Source organism: Anabrus simplex, chromosome 6 (assembly GCF_040414725.1).
Source record: "Anabrus simplex isolate iqAnaSimp1 chromosome 6, ASM4041472v1, whole genome shotgun sequence".
NCBI classification, from domain to species: Eukaryota; Metazoa; Arthropoda; class Insecta; order Orthoptera; family Tettigoniidae; genus Anabrus; species Anabrus simplex.
The window spans coordinates 43,208,674-43,234,650 of NC_090270.1; the positions used below are offsets into that span (position 1 = coordinate 43,208,674).

The 25,977-nt window shown below is 39.6% G+C and overlaps 1 protein-coding gene across 11 annotated transcripts in view; it reads left to right on the forward strand.

Moving 5' to 3' along the window:
- The window catches only part of promL (prominin-like), a 707,766-nt gene that overhangs the window by 662,836 nt on the left and 18,953 nt on the right, over window positions 1-25,977 (forward strand). For 4 of the 11 annotated variants that reach the window (XM_067149728.2, XM_067149727.2, XM_067149730.2 and 1 more), the window contains exon 20: window positions 4,125-4,223. The exons of the other annotated variants lie outside the window; for them this stretch is intronic. In XM_067149728.2, coding sequence (XP_067005829.2) covers window positions 4,125-4,223 — 99 coding nt within the window. The remainder of the gene's footprint in view (window positions 1-4,124; window positions 4,224-25,977) is intronic. 11 annotated transcript variants of the gene reach the window in all.

Consider the following 25,977-nt stretch of genomic DNA (forward strand, 5'->3'; position numbering starts at 1 on the left):
TAGATGGGGCTTCATTCATTCCAGTTAAATGACTGGAAACAGCCTGTGGATTTTCATTTGTCTTGAAAACCGATTCTTTCCGGGGGCAGGAAGGGCATGGGAATGGAGTTCTCTTAAATGCTGACCAACTTGAATGTGGTATGCAAATCCGCCCAGCTCTTTAAACGTCTGCCAAACAGACTAAGTTTCAGTGATGTTCATTGTAGACTATGCTTTGAGGATTGTAGCACCTGTTGGAGACCACTACAGTATATATATATATACACACACTGACTGACAGAGCAAATGCAACACCAAGAAGGAGTGGTTCGAAAGGGATGAAAGTTGGAGAAAAAACAGAGACGGCACGGACGAATAATTGATGTTTATTTCAAACCGATATGCAGGTTACACAATGCGCACGGCATCGACTCAGTAGGATGTAGGACCACCGCGAGCGGCGATGCACGCAGAAACACGTCGAGGTACAGAGTCAGTAAGAGTGCGGATGGTGTCCTGAGGGATGGTTCTCCATTCTCTGTCAACCATTTGCCACAGTTGGTCGTCCGTACGAGGCTGGGGCAGAGTTTGCAAACGGCGTCCAATGAGATCCCACACGTGTTCGATTGGTGAGAGATCCGGAGAGTACGCTGGCCACGGAAGCATCTGTACACCTCGTAGAGCCTGTTGGGAGATGCGAGCAGTGTGTGGGCGGGCATTATCCTGCTGAAACAGAGCATTGGGCAGCTCCTGAAGGTACGGGAGTGCCACCGGCCGCAGCACATGCTGCACGTAGCGGTGGGCATTTAACGTGCCTTGAATACGCACTAGAGGTAACGTGGAATCATACGCAATAGCGCCCCAAACCATGATGCCGCGTTGTCTAGCGGTAGGGCGCTCCACAGTTACTGCCGGATTTGACCTTTCTCCACGCCGACGCCACACTCGTCTGCGGTGACTATCACTGACAGAACAGAAGCGCGACTCATCGGAGAACACGACGTTCCGCCATTCCCTCATCCAAGTCGCTCTAGCCCGGCACCATGCCAGGCGTGCACGTCTATGCTGTGGAGTCAATGGTAGTCTTCTGAGCGGACGCCGGGAGTGCAGGCCTCCTTCAACCAATCGACGGGAAATTGTTCTGGTCGATATTGGAACAGCCAGGGTGTCTTGCACATGCTGAAGAATGGCGGTTGACGTGGCGTGCGGGGCTGCCACCGCTTGGCGGCGGATGCGCCGATCCTCGCGTGCTGACGTCACTCGGGCTGCGCCTGGACCCCTCGCACGTGCCACATGTCCCTGCGCCAACCATCTTCGCCACAGGCGCTGCACCGTGGACACATCCCTATGGGTATCGGCTGCGATTTGACGAAGCGACCAACCTGCCCTTCTCAGCCCGATCACCATACCCCTCATAAAGTCGTCTGTCTGCTGGAAATGCCTCCGTTGACGGCGGCCTGGCATTCTTAGCTATACACGTGTCCTGTGGCACACGACAACCCGTTCTACAATGACTGTCGGCTGAGAAATCACGGTACGAAGTGGGCCATTCGCCAACGCCGTGTCCCATTTATCGTTCGCTACGTGCGCAGCACAGCGGCGCATTTCACATCATGAGCATACCTCAGTGATGTCAGTCTACCCTGCAATTGGCATAAAGTTCTGACCACTCCTTCTTGGTGTTGCATTTGCTCTGTCAGTCAGTGTATATATATTACCTGTTGGAGAAGTCGTCCATGATTCTTATTTGTGGTGAGAGTTCTTGGACATCTTGTTGTCCCCTTTCATCGTCAGAAGACTGATCTCGCGTGAATGACAAGCTAACATTGTTCTGTTATTTGGCGCCTTCTTATTAAATCGCTCTTCAGACTGTTCTCCGGCGTGAAGCAAACTTGGCCCATTCTGAAATCTCACTCCATGTGCCCACGAGAACACTTTTCTTTTGTGTTGTGAGAACCACAATTGCAGAAATCAACGCAACACTATACATATTCACAACTAGCAAGGTACCCGTGCTTCGCTACGATATTATATTGAAATTTATAATTGAATGCTTAACGCGATCTGACTCGTATTCTGAGAGAATCCACCAAAATTCGCGATCTGACTCGTTTTCTGAGTGATTACGGCAAAGTTCCTCCTATTTTTCAATCTTTCTTTCCAGCAATCAATTTCGTACTTCCCGGGCTAGGTCCAGGTATTCCACCCGGTTAGTTGGGTCCCTAAATCTTTGCCATCTTTTCCTAAAAGCACCCAAGACGACACCATGCCGGATCTCCTCAAGGATTTGATTTTTAAAATTTAACCCCCTTTTTAGTTCCGTTTAAGTGGATTTTCCAAAAACAAATCACCTATGTTTCTTTTCTTTTACAGGAGATTACAAATACCAATTTTTATATCTGTAATATTTAACGTTTCTGAGATATACTGTGGATAAGGTCTTTCTAAAAATTCACCGCAATTTGTCATTCCTCTTTAACCCCTATTAATTGGATTTTCCAAAAACAAAAACAATGTCTTTCTTTATTTTTAAAGGGCATCTCAGATACCAATTTTCAGGTCTCTAATATCTTCAGTTTCTGAGATAAAGGTATCCTCATTAAAGGCATTCAACCCCTTTTTCTTTCTTTTTTCACCCCTTCTATTGGGATATTCAGAGAACAAAAAATACGTGTTTTCTTTAAAGAGATTCTTAATATAAATTTTTACATCTGTAAACTTTTAAAGTTTTGAGATATAGATACACTCATTTTAAAAATTCCCCCCCCCCCCCCCTTCTCACCCCCCACTATTTGAATTTTCCAAAAACAAAAATTACGTGTTTCTTAGTTTTTAAAGGAGATTCCAAATACCAATTTTCACATCTGTAATATCTTCAGTTTCTAAGATATAAGTATCCTCATTAAAGGAATTCAACCCATTTTTCACCCCTTTTCACCGCTCCTATTGGGATTTTCCAGAAACAAAAAATACGTGTTTATTTTTAAAAGAGATTCTAAATACCAATTTTTACATCTGTGCAAAGTTTTGAGATATAGATACACTCATTTTAAAAATTCAACCCCCCCCCTTTTCACCCCCCCCCCATTATTTGGATTTTCCAAAAACAAAAAAATACGTGTTTCTTTATTTTTAAAGGAGATTCTAAATTCCAATTTTTACATGTGTAAACTTTTACTCATTTTAAAATTTCACCCCCTTAGCACTGGAATATCCAAAAATCCTCCCTTAGCGAGCACCTACATAGTAATATAAATGTATCCTCAAAATTTTATGTATGTCCAGTAGTTTTGGCTCGGCGATGATGAATCAGTCAGTCAGTCAGTCAGTCAGTCAGTCAGTCAGGACAAGTTATTTTATATATATAGATATGTCAAACTATTATTGTACAATTTTTTAAAATTTAATTTCGTATGGCTATTTCTAGCCGAGTGCAGCCCTTGTAAGGCAGACCCTCCGACGAGGGTGGGCGGCATCTGCCATGTGTAGGTAACTGCATGTTATTGTGGTGAAGGATAGTGTTATATGTGGTGTGTGAGTTGCAGGGATGTTGGGGACAGCACAAACACCTAGCCCCCGGGCCATTGGAATTAACCAATGAAGGTTAAAATCCTCGACCTGGCCGGGAATCGAACCCGGGACCCTCTGAACTGAAGGTCAGTACGCTGACCATTTAGCCAACGAGTCGGACATTATGTACAATAAAAACATACTTTGTTGATAGGAAAATGTAAACATCAGATGAGCAGTGTTGTTTTGTGAACCACATACTTGGATGTGAAAGCTTTGTAATTGGTCTAATGCGATATATTACAGTACTTAACTGCTCTGTCTGAAACATCCTGTATACATTTACCAGTGAGTTTTATTTGTAGCATAGATTAATCTTTTACCATGTAATGCAGTGAGATAGTATTTTCTGTGCCCTTGCCTCAGCAAGTTATTCTTTGTGTACTGATATTTACCAGTGAGTTTTATTTGTAGCATAAATTAATCTTTTACCATGTAATGCAGTGAGATAGTATTTTCTGTGCCCTTGCCTCAGCAAGTTATTCTTTGTGTACTGATTTTCACACCCAACATATTTTAGAGAAGTATACTTTATGCAGAGTTTAATAATCTGTTTGTACTGCTGTGTTTTCTAGGCACTGGGATTATTCGAACGGTGCCCTGCCTCGTTACCACAGTCCCCCGCTGTCTACTGAGTATGAACGTCCCCCACCATACTATTACCCTGGCCCAGGGTAAGCTTGGCTTTGCTTATGAGCTTTTGTTTGGAGTTTTGTCTTTTGTTTTGCTTTAATTGTTTCCAGTTCGTTTTGTCTTTGAACTGTAATGAAATGTCTTGTGTTTGATGTCTTAAACTGTTCCAGAGACCTTTTTCCTTTTTCTTTTACATGGAGCTGATTGTGCAGTAAAATACACAATAAATTAAATCAAGTAACAACACTAAAATTCAGAGTCAATGGGAAACGTGCTCTGTAAAATTTTAAATTTTATTGTAATTTTTATACTCTTTGTACAGTTGTGGACGAAGAAAAACGCACTCTCCTCTCTACAGTACAGAGATTTCTAGTTACTTAACATGGACTTTCCATCCCTGCCTCGGCGAGCATACGGACACATTTGAGTTGGGCCCATGGTCAGACTATTCGCCTGCGGATTACCGTCGATCCTCGCAGGGTCGAGGTCTAGTTGCGCCCCTGTTTAGTGGGGGTAGTGTTCTCCATTTGCTAATGTTCGGCAACCTGTTTTTTAATGTCTTTCTTAATATTAACAAGTATCAAAATTTAATTTTAATATCAATTAAAGACCGTTGTTGAAATAATTACATCCCCATTCGATGATTACTTTCATGACGTCTTCATTAAAACGTCTTTTTTTAACAAACATAAAAATAATGTTTAAAAGAATTTATGATTAAATCATTACTTAATCACCTAACCTAACCTAGTTTGAGAACGGACTCTACATCGCATTCAAAATTTATTTTAACTTATTTCCAAAACTTATTTTTACTGATTTCCAAAACTTATTTTAACTGTATATTTTATCTGATTTCCAAAATGTTGTGACTACTGGGGTCAGTTCCATGGGGGGCAATCTCATCCATCACTCCGAGCTGACCATAGGCACAACTGAACCGTCCCTTTTATGGACATCACCGACCACGGGCCCAACTCAAGATCCCCCATTAGCTTGGAATAATACCGTACTTCTACTGTTTCATCCAAAACTTACATCTTTTATCTTTCTTAACTGTGAGGTATCATAGGATATAAACTTCATGGTTGTGATCCATATTGAATTGTGATCACAATAATAATAACTAAATTAATGTCATAATGGTCCACCTTTTCAATACTATATTATGAAATATTTTTGAATTACATTACTAAGCAAGGGACTAGTTTCAGCCTTGGCTGGCCATCATCAGCCTTTTTTTTTTTTTTTTTTGCTTTACGTCGCACCGACACAGATAGGTCTTATGGCGACGATTGGATGGGAAAGGCCTAGGAATGGGAAGGAAGCGGCCGTGGCCTTAATTAAGGTACAGCCCCAGCATTTGCCTGGTGTGAAAATGGGAAACCACGGAAAACCATTTTCAGGGCTGCCGACAGTGGGGTTCGAACCCACTATCTCCTGATTACTGGATACTGGCCGCACTTAAGCGACTGCAGCTATCGAGCTCGGTCATCATCAGCCTTAATGTAATACATCTAATAACTACAGAAATGTACAAACACACAATTGACATAAAAACAAATGTACAAACAATTGACATTAAAATCTGGGATGAACTATGTAAAATTTGAAAAATAAATTAGGCTCTAAATTCTTAGCCTCTGGAGTATGCTCATCATCCATACTCTTTCTTGCATTAATATTCATATAATCGTTAGTTCTATCACTGCTAATCATAACTTATTTCAGTTGCAAAACAGGAACTGGTAAACAACAATGCATGGCCTATTGTTGTGTGCCCATGTGTATATGAATTGCAAATTTATACCAACCACAAATTAAGAATGTGTCAGTTTTAACCATATCTTCATGTGCTGTCCTGACAATGTTCAACATCATTTCAGCATGATTTTAACAAACACTACAGGAACATTTCATTTTATTTACGTTGGTCATTGTGGAAACACCATCTGGCATTTCTGCATCAGCTGGTGGTTATTTACAGTGGCGTCCAGTGGCTTGCATACTGCTAATACCACTCAAGTAGATTTGGTGATTGATGATCTGACTATAGAATCAACATTTACCAGTTCCTGTTTTGCAATTGAAATTGTAATGATTAGCAGTGATGGGACTAGCAATATTCTGTGAATATTAATGCAAGAAAGAGTTTGGATGATGAGCATACTCCAGATGCTAAGAATTTGGAGCCTAATTTATTTTTCAAATTTTACATATAGTTCATCCCAGATTTTAATGTGAATTGTGTGTTTGCACATTTGTTTAGTTATTAGATGTATTACATTAAGGCTGATGATGGGCAGCCAAGGCTGAAACTAGTCCCTAGTTTAGTGATGTAATAAAAAAAAAAAATTGCATATTGTAGTATTGAAAAGGTGGACCATTACGACATTAATTTAATTGTTGTAGCTGTGAGGTATCCTATAATTTTGACAATGATCTGCCTAGAAAGATTAATAAAATGAACCAAATTACTCTCACTACCAATGGAAATCTAAAAAAATTAAGGTAGAAAAGAAATAGAAATTATACAAGTATAAAACAATCGCTAATATATTTGTTTTGCAATTTTGAATGGAATTTTGTACAAGTGAAAAGTTTATTTTGGCAGTTATTGGTATTGTGTGTTCATTCTTTAAACAATAATATCTAATAGTCAGGATAAAATACAAATTATAACTTTTTTTTTGTGGGAATGTTCTTTTTTTTTTTGTTATCTGACAATATGCATTTCTTGCTGTTACATGGCAAGAAATACTGTGAAGTATACAAATATGTATAATATAAACAGTAGTTTCACAATCCTTTCGTCCCCATGATGTAACAGGGCGAGTGTCTAACTTTCAAAAGAAGATCCTGTCTGTCTGGGTTTCGTCTACCTGAATCTCGTTGACATGATGCGGTAAAATCGAAATATTATCTTTGTCCTCAATGTTACCCTGTTATTCCCAGAAACAAGCAACTAAGAGCCCAGACTCTTTTGTTGTTTTTCGTTGAATTTATGTACAAGACATTACTAAAGAAATTATTATATTCATGTAAACAGTGTTGTGTAGGTTTCCTGGATAATGTCCAAATAGAGGAGGTGACTAATACTAATTAAAATTTACCTATGACAGCAATGACATTTACAGTAAGATACAAAAGTTGAAAACTAGAAAAGCAGCTGGAATTGATAAGGTTTCGGGGGATATACTAAAGACAGTGGGTTGGGATATAGAACCATATCTGAAGTACTTGTTTGATTATTGTTTGCATGAAGAAACTTTACCAAATGAATGGAGAGTTGCTATAGTAGCCCCTGTATATAAAGGAAGGGGTGATAGACATAAAGCTGAAAATTACAGGCCAGTCAGTTTGACATGCGTTGCATGTAAGCTTTGGGAAAGCATTCTTTCTGATTATATAAGACATGTTTGCGAAATTAATAACTGGATTGATAGAAGGCGGTTTGGGTTTAGGAAAGGTTATTCCACTGAAGCCCAATTTGTAGGATTCCAGCAAGATACAGCAGATATCCTGGATTCAGGAGGTAAATCGGACTGTATCGCGATTGACCTGTCTAAGGCATTTGATAGGGTAGCTCATGGGAGACTACTGGCAAAGATGAATGCAATTGGACTTGACAAAAGAGTGACTGAATGAGTGGCTCTGTTTCTAGAAAATAGAACTCAGAAAATTAGAGTAGGTGAAGCTTTATCTGTCTCTGTAATAATTAAGAGGGGAATTCCTCAAGGCAGTATTATTGGACCTTTATGTTTTCTTATATATATCAATAATATGTGTAAAGAAGTGGAATCAGAGATAAGGCTGTTTGCAGATGATGTTATTCTGTACAGAGTAATAAAAAAGTTAAAAGATTGTGAGCAATTGCAAATTGACCTCGATAACGTTGTGAGATGGACAGTAGGCAATGGTATGATGATAAATGGGGATAAATGTCAGGTTGTGAGTTTCACAAATAGGAAAAGTCCTCTCAGTTTTAATTACTGGTTGATGGGGTGAAAGTTCCTTTTGGGGATCATTGTAAATACCTAGGTATTAATATAAGGAAAGATCTTCATTGGGGTAATCACATAAATATGATTGTAAATAAAGGGTACAGATCTCTGCCCATGGTTATGAGGGTATTTAGGGGTTGTAGTAAGGATGTAAAGGAGAGGGCATATTTGTCTCTGGTGAGACCCCAACTAGAGTATGGTTCCAGTGTATGGGACCCTCATTAGGATTACTTGATTCAGGAACTGGAAAAAATCCAAAGAAAAGCAGCTCGATTTGTTCTGGGTGATTTCCGACAAAAGAGTAGTGTTACAAAAATGTTGCAAAGTTTGGGCTGGGAAGACTTGGGAGAAAGGAGACGAGCTGCTCGATTAAGTGGTATGTTACAAGTAATGAATCTCATAGTAGACCGTATTGGACCGTATGAACATTAAAATAAGAATAACAGTTTACACCACCTTTCCAATACTTATCTATCCTTATATTTAGGATATAAACATTACAACAGGCGTTGTAAGATGGGACATGTTTCGCTTAACTGTCGTAAGCATCATCAGCCAAAATAAATCTTAGCTTAAAGTTAGGTCAGGGCCCCGAACCTAGTGTCCTTAAAATATATGGTACCCTAAGAATCAACATTTACATTTAGAAAATTAAATAGTATTAAAACTAGTGTGAAAAAAATAGAATGTTCATCATGGCCAAGAGAAAAACACACAATCGTGTTGAACAGAGGTTAAAAAACAAAAAGTACAATACAGAGCTGGTAGTGAAATTAAAATCATGTAGGATATCATTGCTACCAGTCAGTCAATCAGGATGTTCATACATAAAACAAGTGTGAAAACATAAAAGAGTGTTCATCATGGCTAAGTGAAAAAAAACACGCAATCGTGTTGCCAGAGGTTAAGAACATAAGGTACAACACAGGGCTGGCAGTGTAATAATCAAGCTCATTGCTACCAGTCAGTTAATAAGAATGTTCATACATAACAAAAAATGATGATTTTATATATATATATATATATATTTTTTTTTTTGAATGAAGAAATAATTAAATCTCACTCTTGTATAGACCCGTGAGTCTTACCTGACTGAGTTCCATCGAGCCTAACTTGTTTTTTTTTTTTTCTTGGTCAAATGTTAAGTAAGTTACTTTTAATTTTGTCATCAGTCATTTCCTTTACTCTGACAAAGATATTTGTTTCACCGACTGCCGGGCTGAATGGCTCAGACGGTTGAGGTGCTGGCCTTCTGACCCCAGCTTGGCAGGTCCAATCTTGGCTTAGTTTACTGGCATTTAAGTTGATAAAATACTGCATCCTCGTCCGGCTCCATGGCTAAATGGTTAGCATGCTGGCCATTGATCACAGGGTCCTGGGTTCGATTCCCGGCAGGATCGGGAATTTTAACTATCATTGGTTAATTTCGCTGGCAAGGAGGGTGGGTGTATGTGTTGTCTTCATCATAATTTTATCCTCATCATGACGCGTAGGTCACCACGGGTGTCAAATCAAAAGACCTGCACCTGGCGAGCTGAACATGTCCTCTTCCACTCCCGGCACTAAAAGCCATATGCCATATGCCATTTCATTTCATTTACTGCAGCCTCGTGTCTGTCAGATTTACTGGTAGAACTCCTGCGGGACTAAATTCCGGCATCTCGGCGTCTCCAAAAGCCGTAAAAGTAGTTAGTGGGATCTAAAGCAAATTAATTACATTTGTTTCACTGACCCAAAAGGGAGTTGTGTAACTTGTGCTTTTGTTTTTGTTTGTCTTATATTTCAAGACTGTCTCTTAGGAAAGTGCTTTTTGTATGTGCTACTGCTGGAAAGAATAGCACCCTCTGTAGATCAGTGGTTAAGTGTCAACCTCTGGATCCCAAGATAGCGGGTTTATACCCGGCAGAGTTAGTTGGATTTTTGAAGGGCGGGAGAAAGTCCATTTGACACTCCGTGTCGTATGATGTCGGCATGTAAAAGGTATCTGGTGACACCATTTAATGTTTACCTGACAAAATGAATTAAAACTCAGTCGTAGATCGAACCAGGGAAGATCTGGTTTACTTTATCACCAGGCAGCCTAGATGATGCTAGCATAGATTATTATTATTATTATTATTATTATTATTATTATTATTATTATTATTATTATTATTATGTGCGTATGGACCCAATGGATCACGCAAAGCTCTAATGATTCTGTTTTCTGAGTTGCCAAACAGCTCTCATCCTTTCTCCGTGGATCCTTTTTCGTTCTTCTGTCCACTTTGCTCACAGTCTTCTTTTTCACTTCGTTCTCTGGTTGCACTTTCCATCCATTAATTTTTTTCCTATAAAGGTTTCTGTCCGCGGTGTCATTTGGGTTTATCTGGGCTTTTTTCCAGATCCTTCTTCACTTCTAGTACCCATGGAATATTTTTTAGATGTTCCATGTAAGTGAGAATCTTGTGTGTCAGTCTACTTGCCGGCAATCTGTGGACGTGCCCATAGAATTTCAGCCGTCTTTTGCGGATGTCTGCTGCAGTGTTGGAATGCTCTTCTGTCTCTTTGTGTGACCTCAGTCTATATCCATCTTCTGTTCTTCGGGGGCCGAGAATTTTCCTCAGGATTCTTCTTTCTTCTTTTAAAATGTTTTCTAGGTCACCTTTCCCGTTTAGTGTAAGGGTCTCGCTGGCATATAAGACTCCGGGCTTTATTACTGTATTATAGTGTCTGATCTTTACATGGCAGGACAAGCACTTTTTATTGTATATGTTGTGAACCCTACCGTAGGCTTTCCGAAATTTTTGTAGGCGAATTTTCTGGGCAGCCTTCTCGCCTCCCGTTGGTTCAAGTATTTCTCCCAAGTACTTGAAGTGTGGTACTCGGTTGATTTGCCCATGTGTCGTGTTCAAATTTTGGATGTCAAATTTTGAGCAGAAGAACTTGGTCTTTTCAAAGGAAATTTGTAGGCCAACCTTTCCAGCACATTCGCTAAGGGTTTCAATTTGTTTAACGGCTGTGAATACATCATCTGTAAGTATGGCCAGGTCATCTGCAAAAGCGAGGCATGATATCTCAATACCGTCTTTGGGTCGTCCTAGTCGTATGAGGCGCCAGTATCCCATGTCTTTCAATACCTTTTCCCACTCGCGGATGACTTTGTCTAGGACGAGGTTGAAAAGAAGCGGAGATAAGCCGTCACCTTGTCGGACACCAGTTTTAATCGGGAATGGTTCAGAGATCTCCCCCATGAATTTAACTTTGGAGATAGTGTCAGTGAGTGTTGCCTTGATGAGGTTGAGGGTCTTGGAATCAAGCCCCAGTTCCTCAAGAACAACGAAGAGAGACTGTCGATCAACCGAGTCGTACGCTTTCCTGAAGTCAACAAAAATGCAGATGACCGGTTTGTTCCTCAATGCTTTGTATTTAAGTGTTGTCTTCAAGTTGAATATACGTTCTGCACACGAGCGACCAGGGCGGAAGCCTGCTTGATATTCGCCAATATTTTGTTCAAGTTGTTCTTGCGTTCTCTTCAAAAGGCAAGCTGAAAGAATTTTGTAAGTCACTTGGAGAAGAGAAATGCCCCTGTAATTGTTTACGTCAGTCTTATCTCCCTTTTTGTGTAATGGGTGGATGAGGGCGCACTTCCAGTCCTGAGGTAATTCCTCCGATTGCCAGATATCTGTAATGATTTGAGTGAGCTCCTTGAGGGAGTTAGGTCCAAGATTTTTCAGAAGTTCCGCAATGATGCCATCTTCTCCGGAGGTCCTATTGTTTTTAAGTTTGAGGATGTGGCCGCGGATTTCTTCCTCTGTCGGTGGTGGAGATTCTGGGAAAGTGTGCCTTGGGGGTTCTTGAGGGAATCTTGTGAGGGGCTCTGGACAGTTGAGGAGATCAGCGAAGTAAAGTGCTAATTCTTGACAATTATCCTGATTACTGAGTGCAAGTTTTCCATCTGATCTTTTGAAAGCCAGGTTTTGAGGAGCGTACCCACAGACTTGTCCTCCGAATTCCCTGTAGAAATCTCGTACATTGTAGTTACGAAAGTTGTCTTCAATCGAGTCCAGTTGTTGCTTCAGGTGTTTTCTCTTGACCTGCCTGATGATTTTGGCTTCTTGTTTTCTAGTTTCATTGAAATATGTTTGGTTTTCTGGTGATTTCTTGCTGTTGTATTTCTGGAATGCTTCTTTTCATTCCTTCAAGGCATGTTCACATTCAGAATTCCACCAAGGGTGTTTACTATTCTTTTTCAGGGGAATTTGCTCTTGAGCTTTCTGGATGATTTTGTTGCGGAATTTCTCCCAGGTGCCTGCATGTTCCCTTTCCCACACTTCTTGCAGATTAGTATTTCTAATCTGTGTCGTATCAAACTTCGGGATTTGTGACCTCTTATGATGAATTTTCTTCGGGGTGAATTTTACGTTTATTCTCACTAGGTAGTGATCGGAATCGACGTTTGCTCCTCGGCGTACCTGTACATCGTGTACCTCTCTCTGCATGGGATGAGAGATGGCAATGTGATCGATTTGAAATTCACCGATCCCTGGAACGGGAGACCTCCAGGTCTTCTGTTTCCGTGGAGATTTTCTTAGAGAAGTTGACATGATTTTAAGATTGTTTTGTTGACACAGTTCAACGAGTCTCAACCCGTTTTTGTTAGTGAATTTGTGAGCAGGGAATTTGCCAACAGTTTTCTGGTGTTCTTTTTCTTTACTAATTTGTGCGTTAAAGTCGCCCAGCAAAATTTTTGTATCCTCTTTTGGAATCTTCGCCATGATTTTCTGAAGTTTAGCCCAGAATGCATCAGTTTTTTGCGGTTCTTTTTTATTGTCCGCATTAGTGGGTGCATGTACATTCACTATTGTATATTTCTTGTTAGCACACTGGATTCGCATTGTCATGAGCCGGTTACTTATGGGAGTAACTTCTTTTATTGAGTCTACAATACTTTTATGTACCATGAAGGCCATTCCTAGTAAGGAGTTCCTTACCAACTCTCCGCTCCGTTTTACTCTTGAAGATACGGTAGTTTCCATAATCAGCTGTTTCCTCATCAGTGAATCTCGTTTCCTGCAGGGCAAGTATATGAATTTTCTGTTGATCTAGTTCTGTTGCAAGATTGTGCAATTTACCAGGTTGGATTAAGGTATTTACATTGAACATGCCAATGTATGTGAAGGTTTTGGATGTTAGTTTGCCAGAGAACTCCGATTTTCTCTGTGTTCGTGATTGCCTGGGTTCCCCAGAATCCGAATACCCAGTAGCCGTCTCATGACGGGTGGATTGGTTACCACCTGGGGTAATGCTGATTTTACTCTCACGAATCATCATAGCTTGTAATCAAAGATTGATCCAGTGTTTCCACTGGGAAATTAGGACCAGGGATTGCTAGTTCCTGGAACATAACTATACAGCCTTACCTACTAGGTAAACAGACGCTGACCACTTCACCGCTCGATCCGAGTCAGACGCGAGGTGGATTTTATTTTTGGTTCTTCCGCCCTCTCAGCCATTGAGACACATGTCCTCTTCTGCCATCGAAGCCGTTGACCACAGTTCTAGTTTCCTCAGTTGATCCGCGAGTGCTTATTTGACTACGTCTTATTCACACTCGTCCTGTATATCTACAGGAGACTTCCCCTATTAGCCATTGGGACGCACCGTGTTGGGGTTGAGGGCCCCATCCCAGTGTCTCACGCAGGTTTATGCTTAGTTCGTACTCAGTTCGGAACTAAACCCCCACGTGAGCTGACCAGGTAATAATGCATTATGCTGTCCATTACATATGCGTCACATTGCCAGGCTTAAAAATGGCTGACAATATAGTGGCCGGCAGTGTGGCCTTGGCAACGCTGATAGTAAAAGGAATATTGCATATCTTATTCGTGGTTTCTATGGAATTGATGACAAAGGAAACAAAATGAGTGCAGTTATATAAAAAATGTTCACTAGATATATTATTATTATTATTATTATTATTATTATTATTATTATTATTATTATTATTATTATTATTATTATTATTATTATTATAGGGACAATGTTATTAATACATTTCAACATGTAAAATAAAATGAATATTGGAAAAAGAGATGCACACTTAAAAAAGAGTAGGGGGTAAAAGTAATTTTAAAATTTTATTTTAAAATATGTCTTGACGGAGATTCAAAGCCATGCATCTTATGTTACGGAGCCAGTGCTGTGACCACTATGCTACAGATTATTATTAGTGTTTGAAAATTGAATGCTAAATATCTCAAAAATTTAAGTACATATTAGAGAATTTCCAAACAGATAACATTGATTTTGTGTCCATCTCGATTAATCTTGCAAGAGCTTGACAAAATCAGTGTTGGCTAGACTATAGATTTTTGTTGGTTTGGCCACTCTTGTTTCTACCTGCGTAGTTTGAAGTGACAAATAAGTCATTTGTGTAAAAGCTTGATTCGAAGAACTTAAGCATGCCATTTAGACGATGAGGTTATGTTACAACCAAAATCCACATCACCATTAGTGGTAACCTTCTTTCTGGCCTTTTTCTAAATTTTACTGGGGTGGACAATTAATGTGGGTTTGGCTCAGTTTTATGGCTGGATGCTCTTCCTGACAAACACTTACACGGATGGATAGAATCACTGTTGTGTGTCTGCGATGGTTAAGGTCATACGAACCTCATTTAACTGTGACAGGTCTAGTGTTTTTAGGAATTTATACACAAGATGCGTCTTAAAAATATTGGTGAATAACACAAGGAAAACAAGTTACAAACAAAATAACTTTAGTCTCTGTCTAAGTACTCTCCATTAACCACAATATATTTTTGGCAACGTGTATACAGCTGCAGGAAGCTGGCAGCGTCTTTGGGAATCAGTCGAAGCATTGACGTCACTTGTCTTTGGATGCCCGAAATGTCAGCACAGTGTGCACATTTCAGGATTCTCCTAAAGTGGGGAAACAAAAAGAAAGTCTGCAGGTGTGAGATCTGGGCAGTAAGGTAGATGTTTGAGAACAGGTACACGGCGCTTAGCCAAGAAGTTGTGCGTATGGATTGTAGTGTGCTGGCAGGCATTGTCGTGCAGGAGACTCCTGTTCAACTCCGGCCAAAAATGCTGAATGTGTAGCAGCAACCATTTCAAAAAGTTCTTATAGAATGTGGCATTGACAGTTTGATCCTCCGGTATGAATTCCTGGTGGATCATGCCCCTGCTGTCAAAAAAGGTGATTAACATTGTCTTGATCCTGGACTTTTGGAGGCGATTCCTTTTGGAACATGGGTTAAGAGATCAACGGCTGCTAACTCAGATGACTGTCAGCCTAAACAGGGGGCTGTGGATTTACATATTAGTTGTACAGTATGTACCGTGAGAGGGATGCCATTGATCTGAAGTGTAGCCGACATGATGCAGCGGGGTACTACACTACTATCAACAGTAGACTTTAATAGATATAGATAAGGCATATGATAGTGTCTCCAGAGAGAAGGTTTGGGAAATTATGGTTAAAACGAGACGTGGAAGAGAAATGCTAGAAATGTTGCAAGCAATGTAAAACAACTGTGTGAGTAGAGTACTGACCCCAGTTGGAGAGACAGAATGGTTTAGGAATAAGACTGGACTAAGTCAGGGGAGTGTGCTGTCACGTCTTTTGTTTATTATGGCCAAAAACAAAATTGTAAAGGAAACTAAGGAAGCCCATGGAGATAAAGATACTGCTGTTTGCAGATGATGATGTGATCTGAGCAAAGAACAGCAAAGAAGTGCAACAACAACTGGATGTGCTGAACGAAAAAATTGAGAAGTATGGCATGAAAATCAGTACAGAGAAAAGCAAGACTATGGTGATGTCGGGAGGGAAAATGCTAGGAAAAGGCACTGTGAAAATTGGAAGTCAGAGTCTGAAAATTGTGGACAGCTTTAAATACCTAGGAAGTGAATTAATGCAAAATGCTAGAGTGTACATGGAGATTAGCAGGAGAGTACAGCAGGGTAATGCATTCTACCAAAGTGTAAGAAAACTTATTTGGAGCAAAGAAGTATCAAGAAAAAGTAAAGAGATAATGTACAAAATGTACTATATACCCATACTGACTTATGCAGCTGAGTCTTGAACTTTGAGTAGCAGGCAAGAGAGTTAAAATTCAAGCCAGTGAGATGAAATTCCTAAGCAGTATGATAGGAAATACAGAGTGAGAAATGAAGATGTTAGGAAGTTGGGATGTGAAAGCTAAATGAGAGAGTTGAAAAGAATAAACCAAGGTGGTTTAGACATGTAAAGAGGATAGAGGAGAATAGAATTTCAATACAGATGCTGAAGGCAAAGTGTTGAGGGCAAGAGAGCAAGGGGAAGACCCAGAACAAGGTGGATTGAATTAGTGAAGAGCGGCATAAGAAGACCAAATTTAGACTGGGACAAGATTGTGGAAGAGGAATGGTGGAAGGTAAGAGGAAGATGGAGAAGTGCCATAAATACCCTGACTCGGCAGGAGCTGGATAAGGGGAAATGATGATGATAATGATAAATACAGTATTGAATAGGTGGATCTTCTCATCCTTGTTGGTAGCGATAAATCAATATGGACCAATACGAAATTAATTTCATATGGCACTACACTATGTATCTGAAACTAGTGCCTTTTATTTCAACACACACTATTTATACAAATCTACAGCCAGTGCACCTCTCATGGTCAAGGAAACTTTACAGCTGTTGCTAGGTAAAACATTTTGTGACGTCGCTTCCGTTTCACATTTTGTCGCATCGCGTCATGTCATGACACGTCACGTAAATTTTCAGATAACCCCCTAGCCCAAATACATATTTTTAAAAAATCAGAAACTTTTTCTTAGATGATAATGGACTAATATTTAGCAACGTCTCAGCCATTGGTGTAGCTTTCACTAGGTCCACTGGAGAGGGCATGAGCTGCAGTTCAGGAAGTGAGCCTTGGTTTGCTCCTCTCTGCATTCACAGAGAGTCAACTCACAAGGGAAAGCCCTCTTCTTAAAGTTGGTCTTGGTTTACCAATCCCACTACACAACCCATTCAGATACTCCCATGTGGTCCAAGTCTCTACAGGACCGCTGGGGGATTTTCTGAGGGATCTACCCGCCCAGCAAGGTGAAGGCTTCTACTCCTCCAGGATAATTAAGGCAAATCCGTAAGACATTTGTTTGCATACAGGAAACTTATCCTAGATTTCAGCCACTGATGAGCAAGTTGATATTATTGTGCAGTGGGTGTGCTCATTACATAGCTGTTGTAGTTCTTTCACATCTGGCTGCCACTTTCATGTCTGATGTCAGGCAGGGCATCCTCAGGACAGCCGACAGTGGGACTCAAAGCCACTCATCTTCCGATTGCAGAGCCATAGCATGTTAACAGGTGTGGCCGCTCCACTTGGTAATCCTCCTCCTCCTCCTCCTCCTCCTCCTCTTCCTCCTAATCCTCCTCTACAGATCACTTCATATCTCTGTTGACAGGTCTGTGTGTGATTTGTGTTACCAGTATGTACTTTACTTGTCAACTTGCTCCATGTTCTTCAAGTTGTTAGGAAGTTGTCATACCTGTTTTCTCTCGAACTGTTGCTGTTCTTCTGTTTCAGAGTCTAATAGTATTGTGGCTGTCAGTACTGTATGCTTATTGTGTGTGTGAATTGTAAATGATAATTGCTATTATGGTGTCTATGGTATGCATATTTCTCATTCTTTGGGGCTAGGTTTGGGCAAGGTCAACCTTTAAAGCTAAGCATGCTGAATCCCACTCTTTGAATTATGAAAGTGATTGTGCCTATCATTAGGTTTTTCCTCCTCATATGATGTCCTGGAACAGCTGTCCTAGTTGCATATCCAGATAATCATCGAGAGGGAGGGAAAATACGGACAATAAATGAAGCTCATTCTTAGGTCCTTAAATTTATTACTGACAACAATAGTGAAAAATGCTTTCATCCAGTCTAAGCATCTTTTCTTGAGTGACAGACAGAATGGGCATGAGTAAAATCTGGCTTAGTATAACTGCTGGAAATCATAGTGCTTTTGATTTAATAATAATAGCAACAACAATATGACATGACAGGCGTATAAATATCTGTCTTCGATGAGGCTAAGTCCTCAAGTATTGAAGCTACGATTGTCCAACGGCAGTTATGCTGGCCGGATCACATGGTCCGCATACCTAACAACCGTCTTCCAAAACAGATGATGTATTGTGAGTTATCACTGGGTAAACGTGGTATTGGAGCACCAAGAAACGCTTTGAAGATGTAATTAAAGGAAATATCACAAGGTTCAACATAGATATTAATAACTGGGAGATATCAGCCTTGTACCGTACATGTTGGAGGGCACTGAAATGTAATGGTACACCCTGTTTTGAAGAAAGCCTGCAGCAGACTGAGGGCCTATACTACGACTGTCAGGTAAACAGCCACATACGGAGGCTGCAGTTTTGCAAACTAGAAGTTAAATATTTTCTTGCGTACTACCAACGGATTTTAACAATGGTATTGTAATGCGGAAGATGTAGTAATATTTTTATTGGGTTGGTAATAAGGTTACTGAAAATACAGTGAAATTTAGCCCGGTGATAGACGTGTTCCCTGGTGTTTTCATTTGTTTAGCTTTATTCCTTTTGAAATTGTGTTACTAGAATCCAATATCAGACTCTTATTAAGCTATAATGTGGAGGTTCAGGTCAAAAAGAGAATTAGGACAGAAATATACACATACGAAGAAATGTTAAAATTAATTAACTGTATAACGAAACTGAAACTGTTATAGAAAATAAAAACACAAAAAAGGTAACCTGGACGCAAAAGTTAAGGATAGATTAAGGATCAGGTAAAAAAAAAATGAAAATGTGTATGCACAGTGTGCTATTTCTTGAATATAAAAAATTCAGATCGTGATTGAAATAGTCAAAGTTGGCGGATGCAAGGCACGAGTTTAAATTTGAAAGTGAGGGCCCAAAATGAAGGTGGCAACGTATGTTTTTTTTTTTAGGGGTGAAAAGAAAAATAGGATAAAGTAATAAAGAAAGAAGATTAGTGGATAAGAAAAGATTAAAAGGGTTTAAAGTTGAAAGGTGGTGAGAAAGGATAAGATAGGGATGAAGGAGGGGTAGTTTAGGGTGGGTTAGGAGGGTGGGTTAGGTACAAAATGTGGGTAAGAACTTCAATCTCCGTCAGCGTATGAAACTACAGCACTTGACGTTGTAAACACCGTGCCGATCTTCTGGAGCTTGCAAGTTACTTCGGTTCAGCTGCTCGTCTTCGGCTTCTTCATGACTTTAGATCTTCATTTTTTTTTTTTGTTTGCTAGTTGCTTTACGTTGCACCGACACAGATAGGTCTTACGGCGACGATGGGACAGGGAAGGGCTAGGAGTGGGAAGGAAGCGGCCGTGGCCTTAATTAAGGTACAGTCCCAGCATTGATCTTCATATTTGGATTGTGTTGCGACTTTGTGCCTGACGGTGTATGCAGTCTGGCTCATTTAACTGTTCTCTGCTTTTCGTGAACATTGTGAGACAGTGCCAAACATTGCGTGTGCCGTGCTGATGCTCGGAAGATTACGCATTACTTCTTTTAAGTGACTTACATTCCACTTAGTCTGAATTTTACAGTGCCTACCCCCGTCATTTTTTATATCCTCTTCAACTGATATTGTGTGGACTTGACCGTTAACTTCTTTCTTACTTATGCATTGTTTTTTGAGTTATAATCGGCTGATGATGACCCAGACTGGGGTCGAAACCGGTACCATTTCCACTTTTAATTAAATAAGAATGTAATCTCTACATCTCTTATTTACTTGTATTGAATAGGTTGAACTACCATATTTATTATTTCAATTTAACTATCATTTAGAAGGTAAAAAAATGTTAGACTATTGGGACTCGAACCCACGAAAAACTGCACAGCAACAAGCGATGATGCCCTAACGACCACAGCTACCCATGAAGCTTCCTGCTGCCTGCTTGTGTGTTACTGATATAGTCAGTAGCAACAACTTGCTAGTTTGTTGGGAAATCTTTAAGAATTCTGTGATAGCTGGACAGGAAGCATGACATACTTTATAAACATATACATAGATTACATTATAACAACTTAATTTTGCACAGCATCATGCAGATGTAGATTCATCTTGATGTGTAGCCATCTTGATTCTTTACAGTAGCGTTCCCGATAGGAGCGAAGTCCCAGATAAGAGCGTTAACAGCCTCTCCAACTTCGGCATAGCTATACTCGAGAATATTTTCCCAGATAGCACAAAAACGAGTCATAGTACGCATTTTCAACCAAGCTTACAGATAAATGTCCAAACTGCCAAATAAATTAATACCACACTTTTATCTGGCTGTTGTAATACAGGTCCTGAGACTGATAGGAGACAATGAAGCAAAGAAAAGGAAGTTCTCAGAAGAAACAGAAGGTTTCCTATTCGACATCCCAATTATACCTGTGCTCATTGCAGTGAATTGTGTGCTTCCTGCATTGGGCTATGCAGCCATCTCAAGACACAAAGAAGATAGTGGACAGTTTTAACAGCCACACTGTTTGCAATTCAAATCCAATTGTTTCAATATAGTATGCCAGGTGGGAAAAAAAAAGGCTGGAATTCTGGATGTGCCACTTTATTGAAGTGCCAGATTATGGAGACCGTACTGTGCTTAAATTTTGCACAGTTTATAAGTTACCTAAATCTCTACTTTAGACCTAACAAGGAAAAATATTATAAATTGAACATTTTAATAACCTTTTCACTGAAGATTTTCTATCTGTGTAGATGTTGAAGAACAGGGATGAGAAAATGCAGCTCTGTCAGTATGACACCTTCTCAGACAATATTCCGTCAACCAACATCAAAGCAGATTGGTTCCTGTATAGATTCAGTAATAATTATTAAATTAATGTCATATGGTCCACCTTTTTCAATACTATATAATGCAATATTATTGAATTACATTACTAGTTTAATAGTAAGGGTGCTTCACGATTTCCAAACCCAATTCTGAAAGCAAACTGAGAGTCTAGTTTTGAGTGTCACAAGTTCAACATCCAAAATTCCCTTAAAAAGTAAAAAATAAAAAATCCGCCTTAGTCAATACAATTCATTCATGAAATAAAAAAAAAAACATCCACCTTGATTTTTAATTCTTTGCTTGTAAGGAAATTGTCAATATGGAAGGTTGTGAATATGAGATTTATAAACTGTAGTGACACAAGTTCAGTGAATTGCTCGAGTCCATTTTAAAATTAATTTTTGTTGTATAAAATTCTTCATGCTATGTATTTGTTCAGTAGCACCATTATATCCTCTACCGGGCGAGTTGGCCGTGCGGTTAGGGGTGCACAGCTGTGAGCTTGCATCCGAACCCCACCGTCGGCAGCTCTGAAGATGGTTATCCGTGGTTTCCTATTTTCACACCAGGCAAATGAATATTTTCCCCAAATTGTCCTCTTGAATTCCAACTTTATTTTCATATTACGATCTTTCTTACTTCAAAAATTTCCACTCAAGCTTATTCATCTACTAATGTCATTCCAAGCCACTGACAGCTGGAAACATTTCACTTTGTCGAGCTGTTCATCTCCTTACTCCTAAGTTTTCTCAGATCAAAGTTCGCAACATTTTTGTAACACTAATCGATTGTTGGAAATCACCCGGAATAAATCATGTTGCTTTCCTCTGGATCTTTTCCAGTTCTCGAATCAAGTTATCTTGTCTCTGTGGCTTGGATTCCACGTAAAACTGGAGGTCTTGTGGTGTAAGATTACAAACTTAACTGTTTTCTTCCCTTTGGAGTTTCCTTGTACTGCACACACAAACAAGCTGCTCACGACCTGTTGCTCTGAGATTTTTTTGTGTTTTGTGTTTATATGACATGAGAGCTGCTGCTAAAAATGCCAGGGGCCTATCTGTCGGCCACGTTTTTCTTTCGCTTGTATCTTCAATTCCTGCTGCACGATGGCAGCATAAGTAATAGCGCCGGGAAGATTGAAGCTTTTACTATCTGGACATATTGATAACGTGCGATATCGATATCAGTGAAGTTTTATAAAAGCTTTCTTTCGACGTATTGTAAGTTTTGCGCGTGGTAGCCTTGCGCTCTGCCGCTTCATGTCACTTGCTTGTTATTTCGTTTGTTTATACGTTTGTTTATTTACTTCCAATAGTGTAAGGATGGATAGGTATATGAAATATGATTAAAATACGCAATGTTTTAACGTTAAGTGATTCATTAGAGAATAATTTATCGACTGACAAATGTTCGAAGATAAGAAGAGGTTACTGTGTAGTTAACCTGCGCGTGCATAATTTTGTAAACGTTCATAATTCTCAAAAAGTACTATCAATAATTGTGTAAAACATTAGTTTTTTATTCAAAATTATCTGAATATTCTCACAAAGGTATCATAACCATGATAAAAATACACTATAAATGTAAAAATTAGGTCAAATTATGAAATTTAATTTTTTCAAAAAGTCGTGTACTATTAACTAAGAAAATGAGAGTATGTTGCAATTACAGTCACACTCATGTGTTCTATATTCACTTGTGTGCTATGGAATAGAAAAAAGAGGGATTTGCCTCCAAAAATGTAAGTAGGAGAATATTTTTCCTTAGTGTGTGCATTTTCATTAAAATTGTCTTGGCATTCTTAGCGCATCCACTACATTACAGCCTGGCATCAAAAGGGTTAAACATGAAAACCACAGAATAAGAATTTAACCTTTAAGGTGCAGGTCACAGTGGGTTGAGTGACAAGGCCAAAGCCAAGAAAATAATTTTAAAAATGTACATAGAACAGCACTTGCTTTCTCCATTTCATAGAAATACAAGAATCCAGCTTTGAAATGTTATTGTTGCTCGTAAAATAAAATCGAATAACTTTGAAACCACGAAATATTGAACATATTTAAAGTAAAATATTAAATTATGTAAATATACATGAGTTTTCCACATTAAGTAAAAGCAAGTGCCAAAGCCAGAAATATGGAAAACAAAATATGTTTTTAATTACTCCAAATATCCTGATTTGTAACACAGGACAAAATTTTAACTGCAGCTAATAAGAAAATAAGATGTATTTTACCTAAAAATCTCAGCAATGCTTATAGGTAACCTAACTAACTTTCACTCTCGTCAGATTGCTGCTTTCTGAGATACCATGGTGAGTGTGCGAATGATGCTCTCAGGGAAACTGTACCTTCAGTCACGCAGCAAGTTTTTACAGAATGAGGAAAAGACATGATTTGGTGAGAGATATATTTCAATTTCAGTGCTGTCTGTTAGTCTGATCCTTCAACTACATTATGGTAGCATCTTAGCGCTGTCGCTGTTCTGGAGAGTCTCGTAAAAAACATGCTCAATTTTCAAGCTGGAGACCTCTATATTTCAAGAAAATTATAATTTTGATTATGTATTGTAAAAATTAAAATGTAAAAAATGATATTTTCCTCCTTAAGGTATCATTTCCGGGTGACTATCACATATAAGTTCTTTCATGAGACAAATATATATACTAGCCTTTGTTTACTGAAAGCAAATGCTTCTGAATTACAAAATTATGTTTTTTTAAAAATTTATTGTATGGCAAGTATACAAAAGAAAAAGAAAATTGACACCATATACAAGGACAAGAATGTTGGTAGTGTTCACATTTACATATCAATGTCCAGTTGCTGTAGCCATTCTAAGAAGGGAAGAATTGAGAGAAAGAAGACAAGCTGCTCGACTAAGTGGTATGTTTCGAGCTGTCAGTGGAAAGATGGTGTGGAATGACATTAGTAGACGAATAATTTTGAGTGGCGTTTATAAAAGTAGGAAAGATCACAATATGAAGATAAAGTTGGAATTCAAGAGGACAAACTGGGGCAAATATTCATTTATAGGAAGGGGAGTTAGCGATTGGAATAACTTACCAAGGGAGACGTTCAATAAATTTCCAATTTCTTTGAAATCACTTAGGAAAAGGCTAGGAAAGCAGCAGAGCGAATCTGCCACCTGGGCGACTGCCCTAAATGCAGATCAGTATTGATTGATTCAAGGGGGGTGTAGCACTGATGACAACTTAAGTCCCCACTTATGTAGCATTGCATTACATCTAGCGTGGCCTGTTCTTAAACGGTTGAGTTTAGACCATTGGTGTCTCTTCAGGTGAAATCCTGGGGGTTCAGTTGTAGGGTCTTGGATGCCTTGGTGTTTCACACATGCAGAGCTCCAGCTTTGACGCCATTTTTCCTGGATATTGAAGCCAGTTATGTCATGGCATATTGGGTTCCTTGATTTAAGACGAGAAGAAGGTAGGTCAGTAAGGACCTCATGGATTGGGAGATTCTGTGGATGATCAGGGTGGTGTAACTTTTTCCACTCACGTATAGTTGCTTCCTGTCGTCTCAGTTCCGGAGGTGGTATGTTACTGATAGTATGTAGCCACGGGATTGGGGTAGATTTTTGTGTGCCTGTTATGGTTCTCATACATTTGTTCAAATGGACATCAATCTTCCTAGTATGAGCGCTACGTTGCCACACCGGGGCACAATATTCAGCCACTGGATAAACCGTGGTGAGGGCAGTAGTGCGTAGTGTGGATGAATCAGCTCCCCATGTCGTACCAGCTAGTATCTTCATGATGTTTCTTGACTTAAGTTTCTGACTTGTATTTTCCAGGTGTTTTTTGTATGTTAAAGAATGGTCTAAGGTGATGCCAAGGTACTTGGGGTTGAAATTATGTTTAATTCTTTGTTGGCAGAACACAACGTTGAGCTTTTGGTGAGCTATTTGGTTACACAGATGGAATGAACATACTTCTGTCTTAGTCGGATTTGGGCAAAGTCTCCACTTCATGTAGTATGCATTCAAGGTTTCCAAGTCATTGGAGAGAATGTTTTCCCCCTCTTCTCATGTGACAGTTTGGACAGCGATGGCTAAGTCGTCAGCATAGCAGAATGTCTTGCTAATGGTGTCAGCAAGTCACTGGTGTACAAGTTGAAAAGTATTGGGGCTAATACAGACCTTTGGGGTAGTCCATTTTTTATTGTAAAAGACTTGCTTGTCTTTTGCTCTATGGTGACCTTGAAGTAACGATTTGTCAGCATGTCCTTCAGAAGGGCTGTAAGCTTTTGGCAGCATGTACGCTTTTCAATTTTGAATAGTAGTCCTTCCAGCCATACTGTATCATATGCCGCTGTCAGGTCAACAAAAGCTTCTTCTGGAATCCTGCTTCATTATATGATGTTAATGCTAATACTTGTTCATAGCAGCTTCATTTGGTTCTGAAACCTGCCTGGTATATTGGCGTTATGTCATTTATTATTTCCTGGATTCGGTTGAGGATGAGGCATTCCAACAATTTGTAGCAGACACTCAGTAGTGCAATAGGACGGTAGCTTGAGGGGTCATCTGCTGGTTTTCCTGGTTTGAGGATTGCCATGGTGTGAGCCATCTTGAACTCCGGGGGAATGATTCCAGTCTCTAATACGTCACTGAGGAGTTCTTGAACTATATTTTCCCATGCTTCCCAAGATATCTTATGAATTCAGGGAAAATACCATCTGAACCTGCGGCCTTTTTAATTTTTAGCATGTTGATGGCTTTCTCAGTTTCTTCTTGGCTGCATGAATTAGCAAGAGTAGAGTCGTTTTGAAGGCTGTTGTCCAATTTCTTCATCTCTCTCTCAGTGTGTTTCTTCGTAGTGGGGTCTATTGGAATTTTGTCAGCTCTTGTAGTAGCATTTCATTTGGTGCTATTCCTGGCTCATCTTGGCATATGTTTGAAGGAGCGCCAAGTGTCCTAAGGAGGGTCCA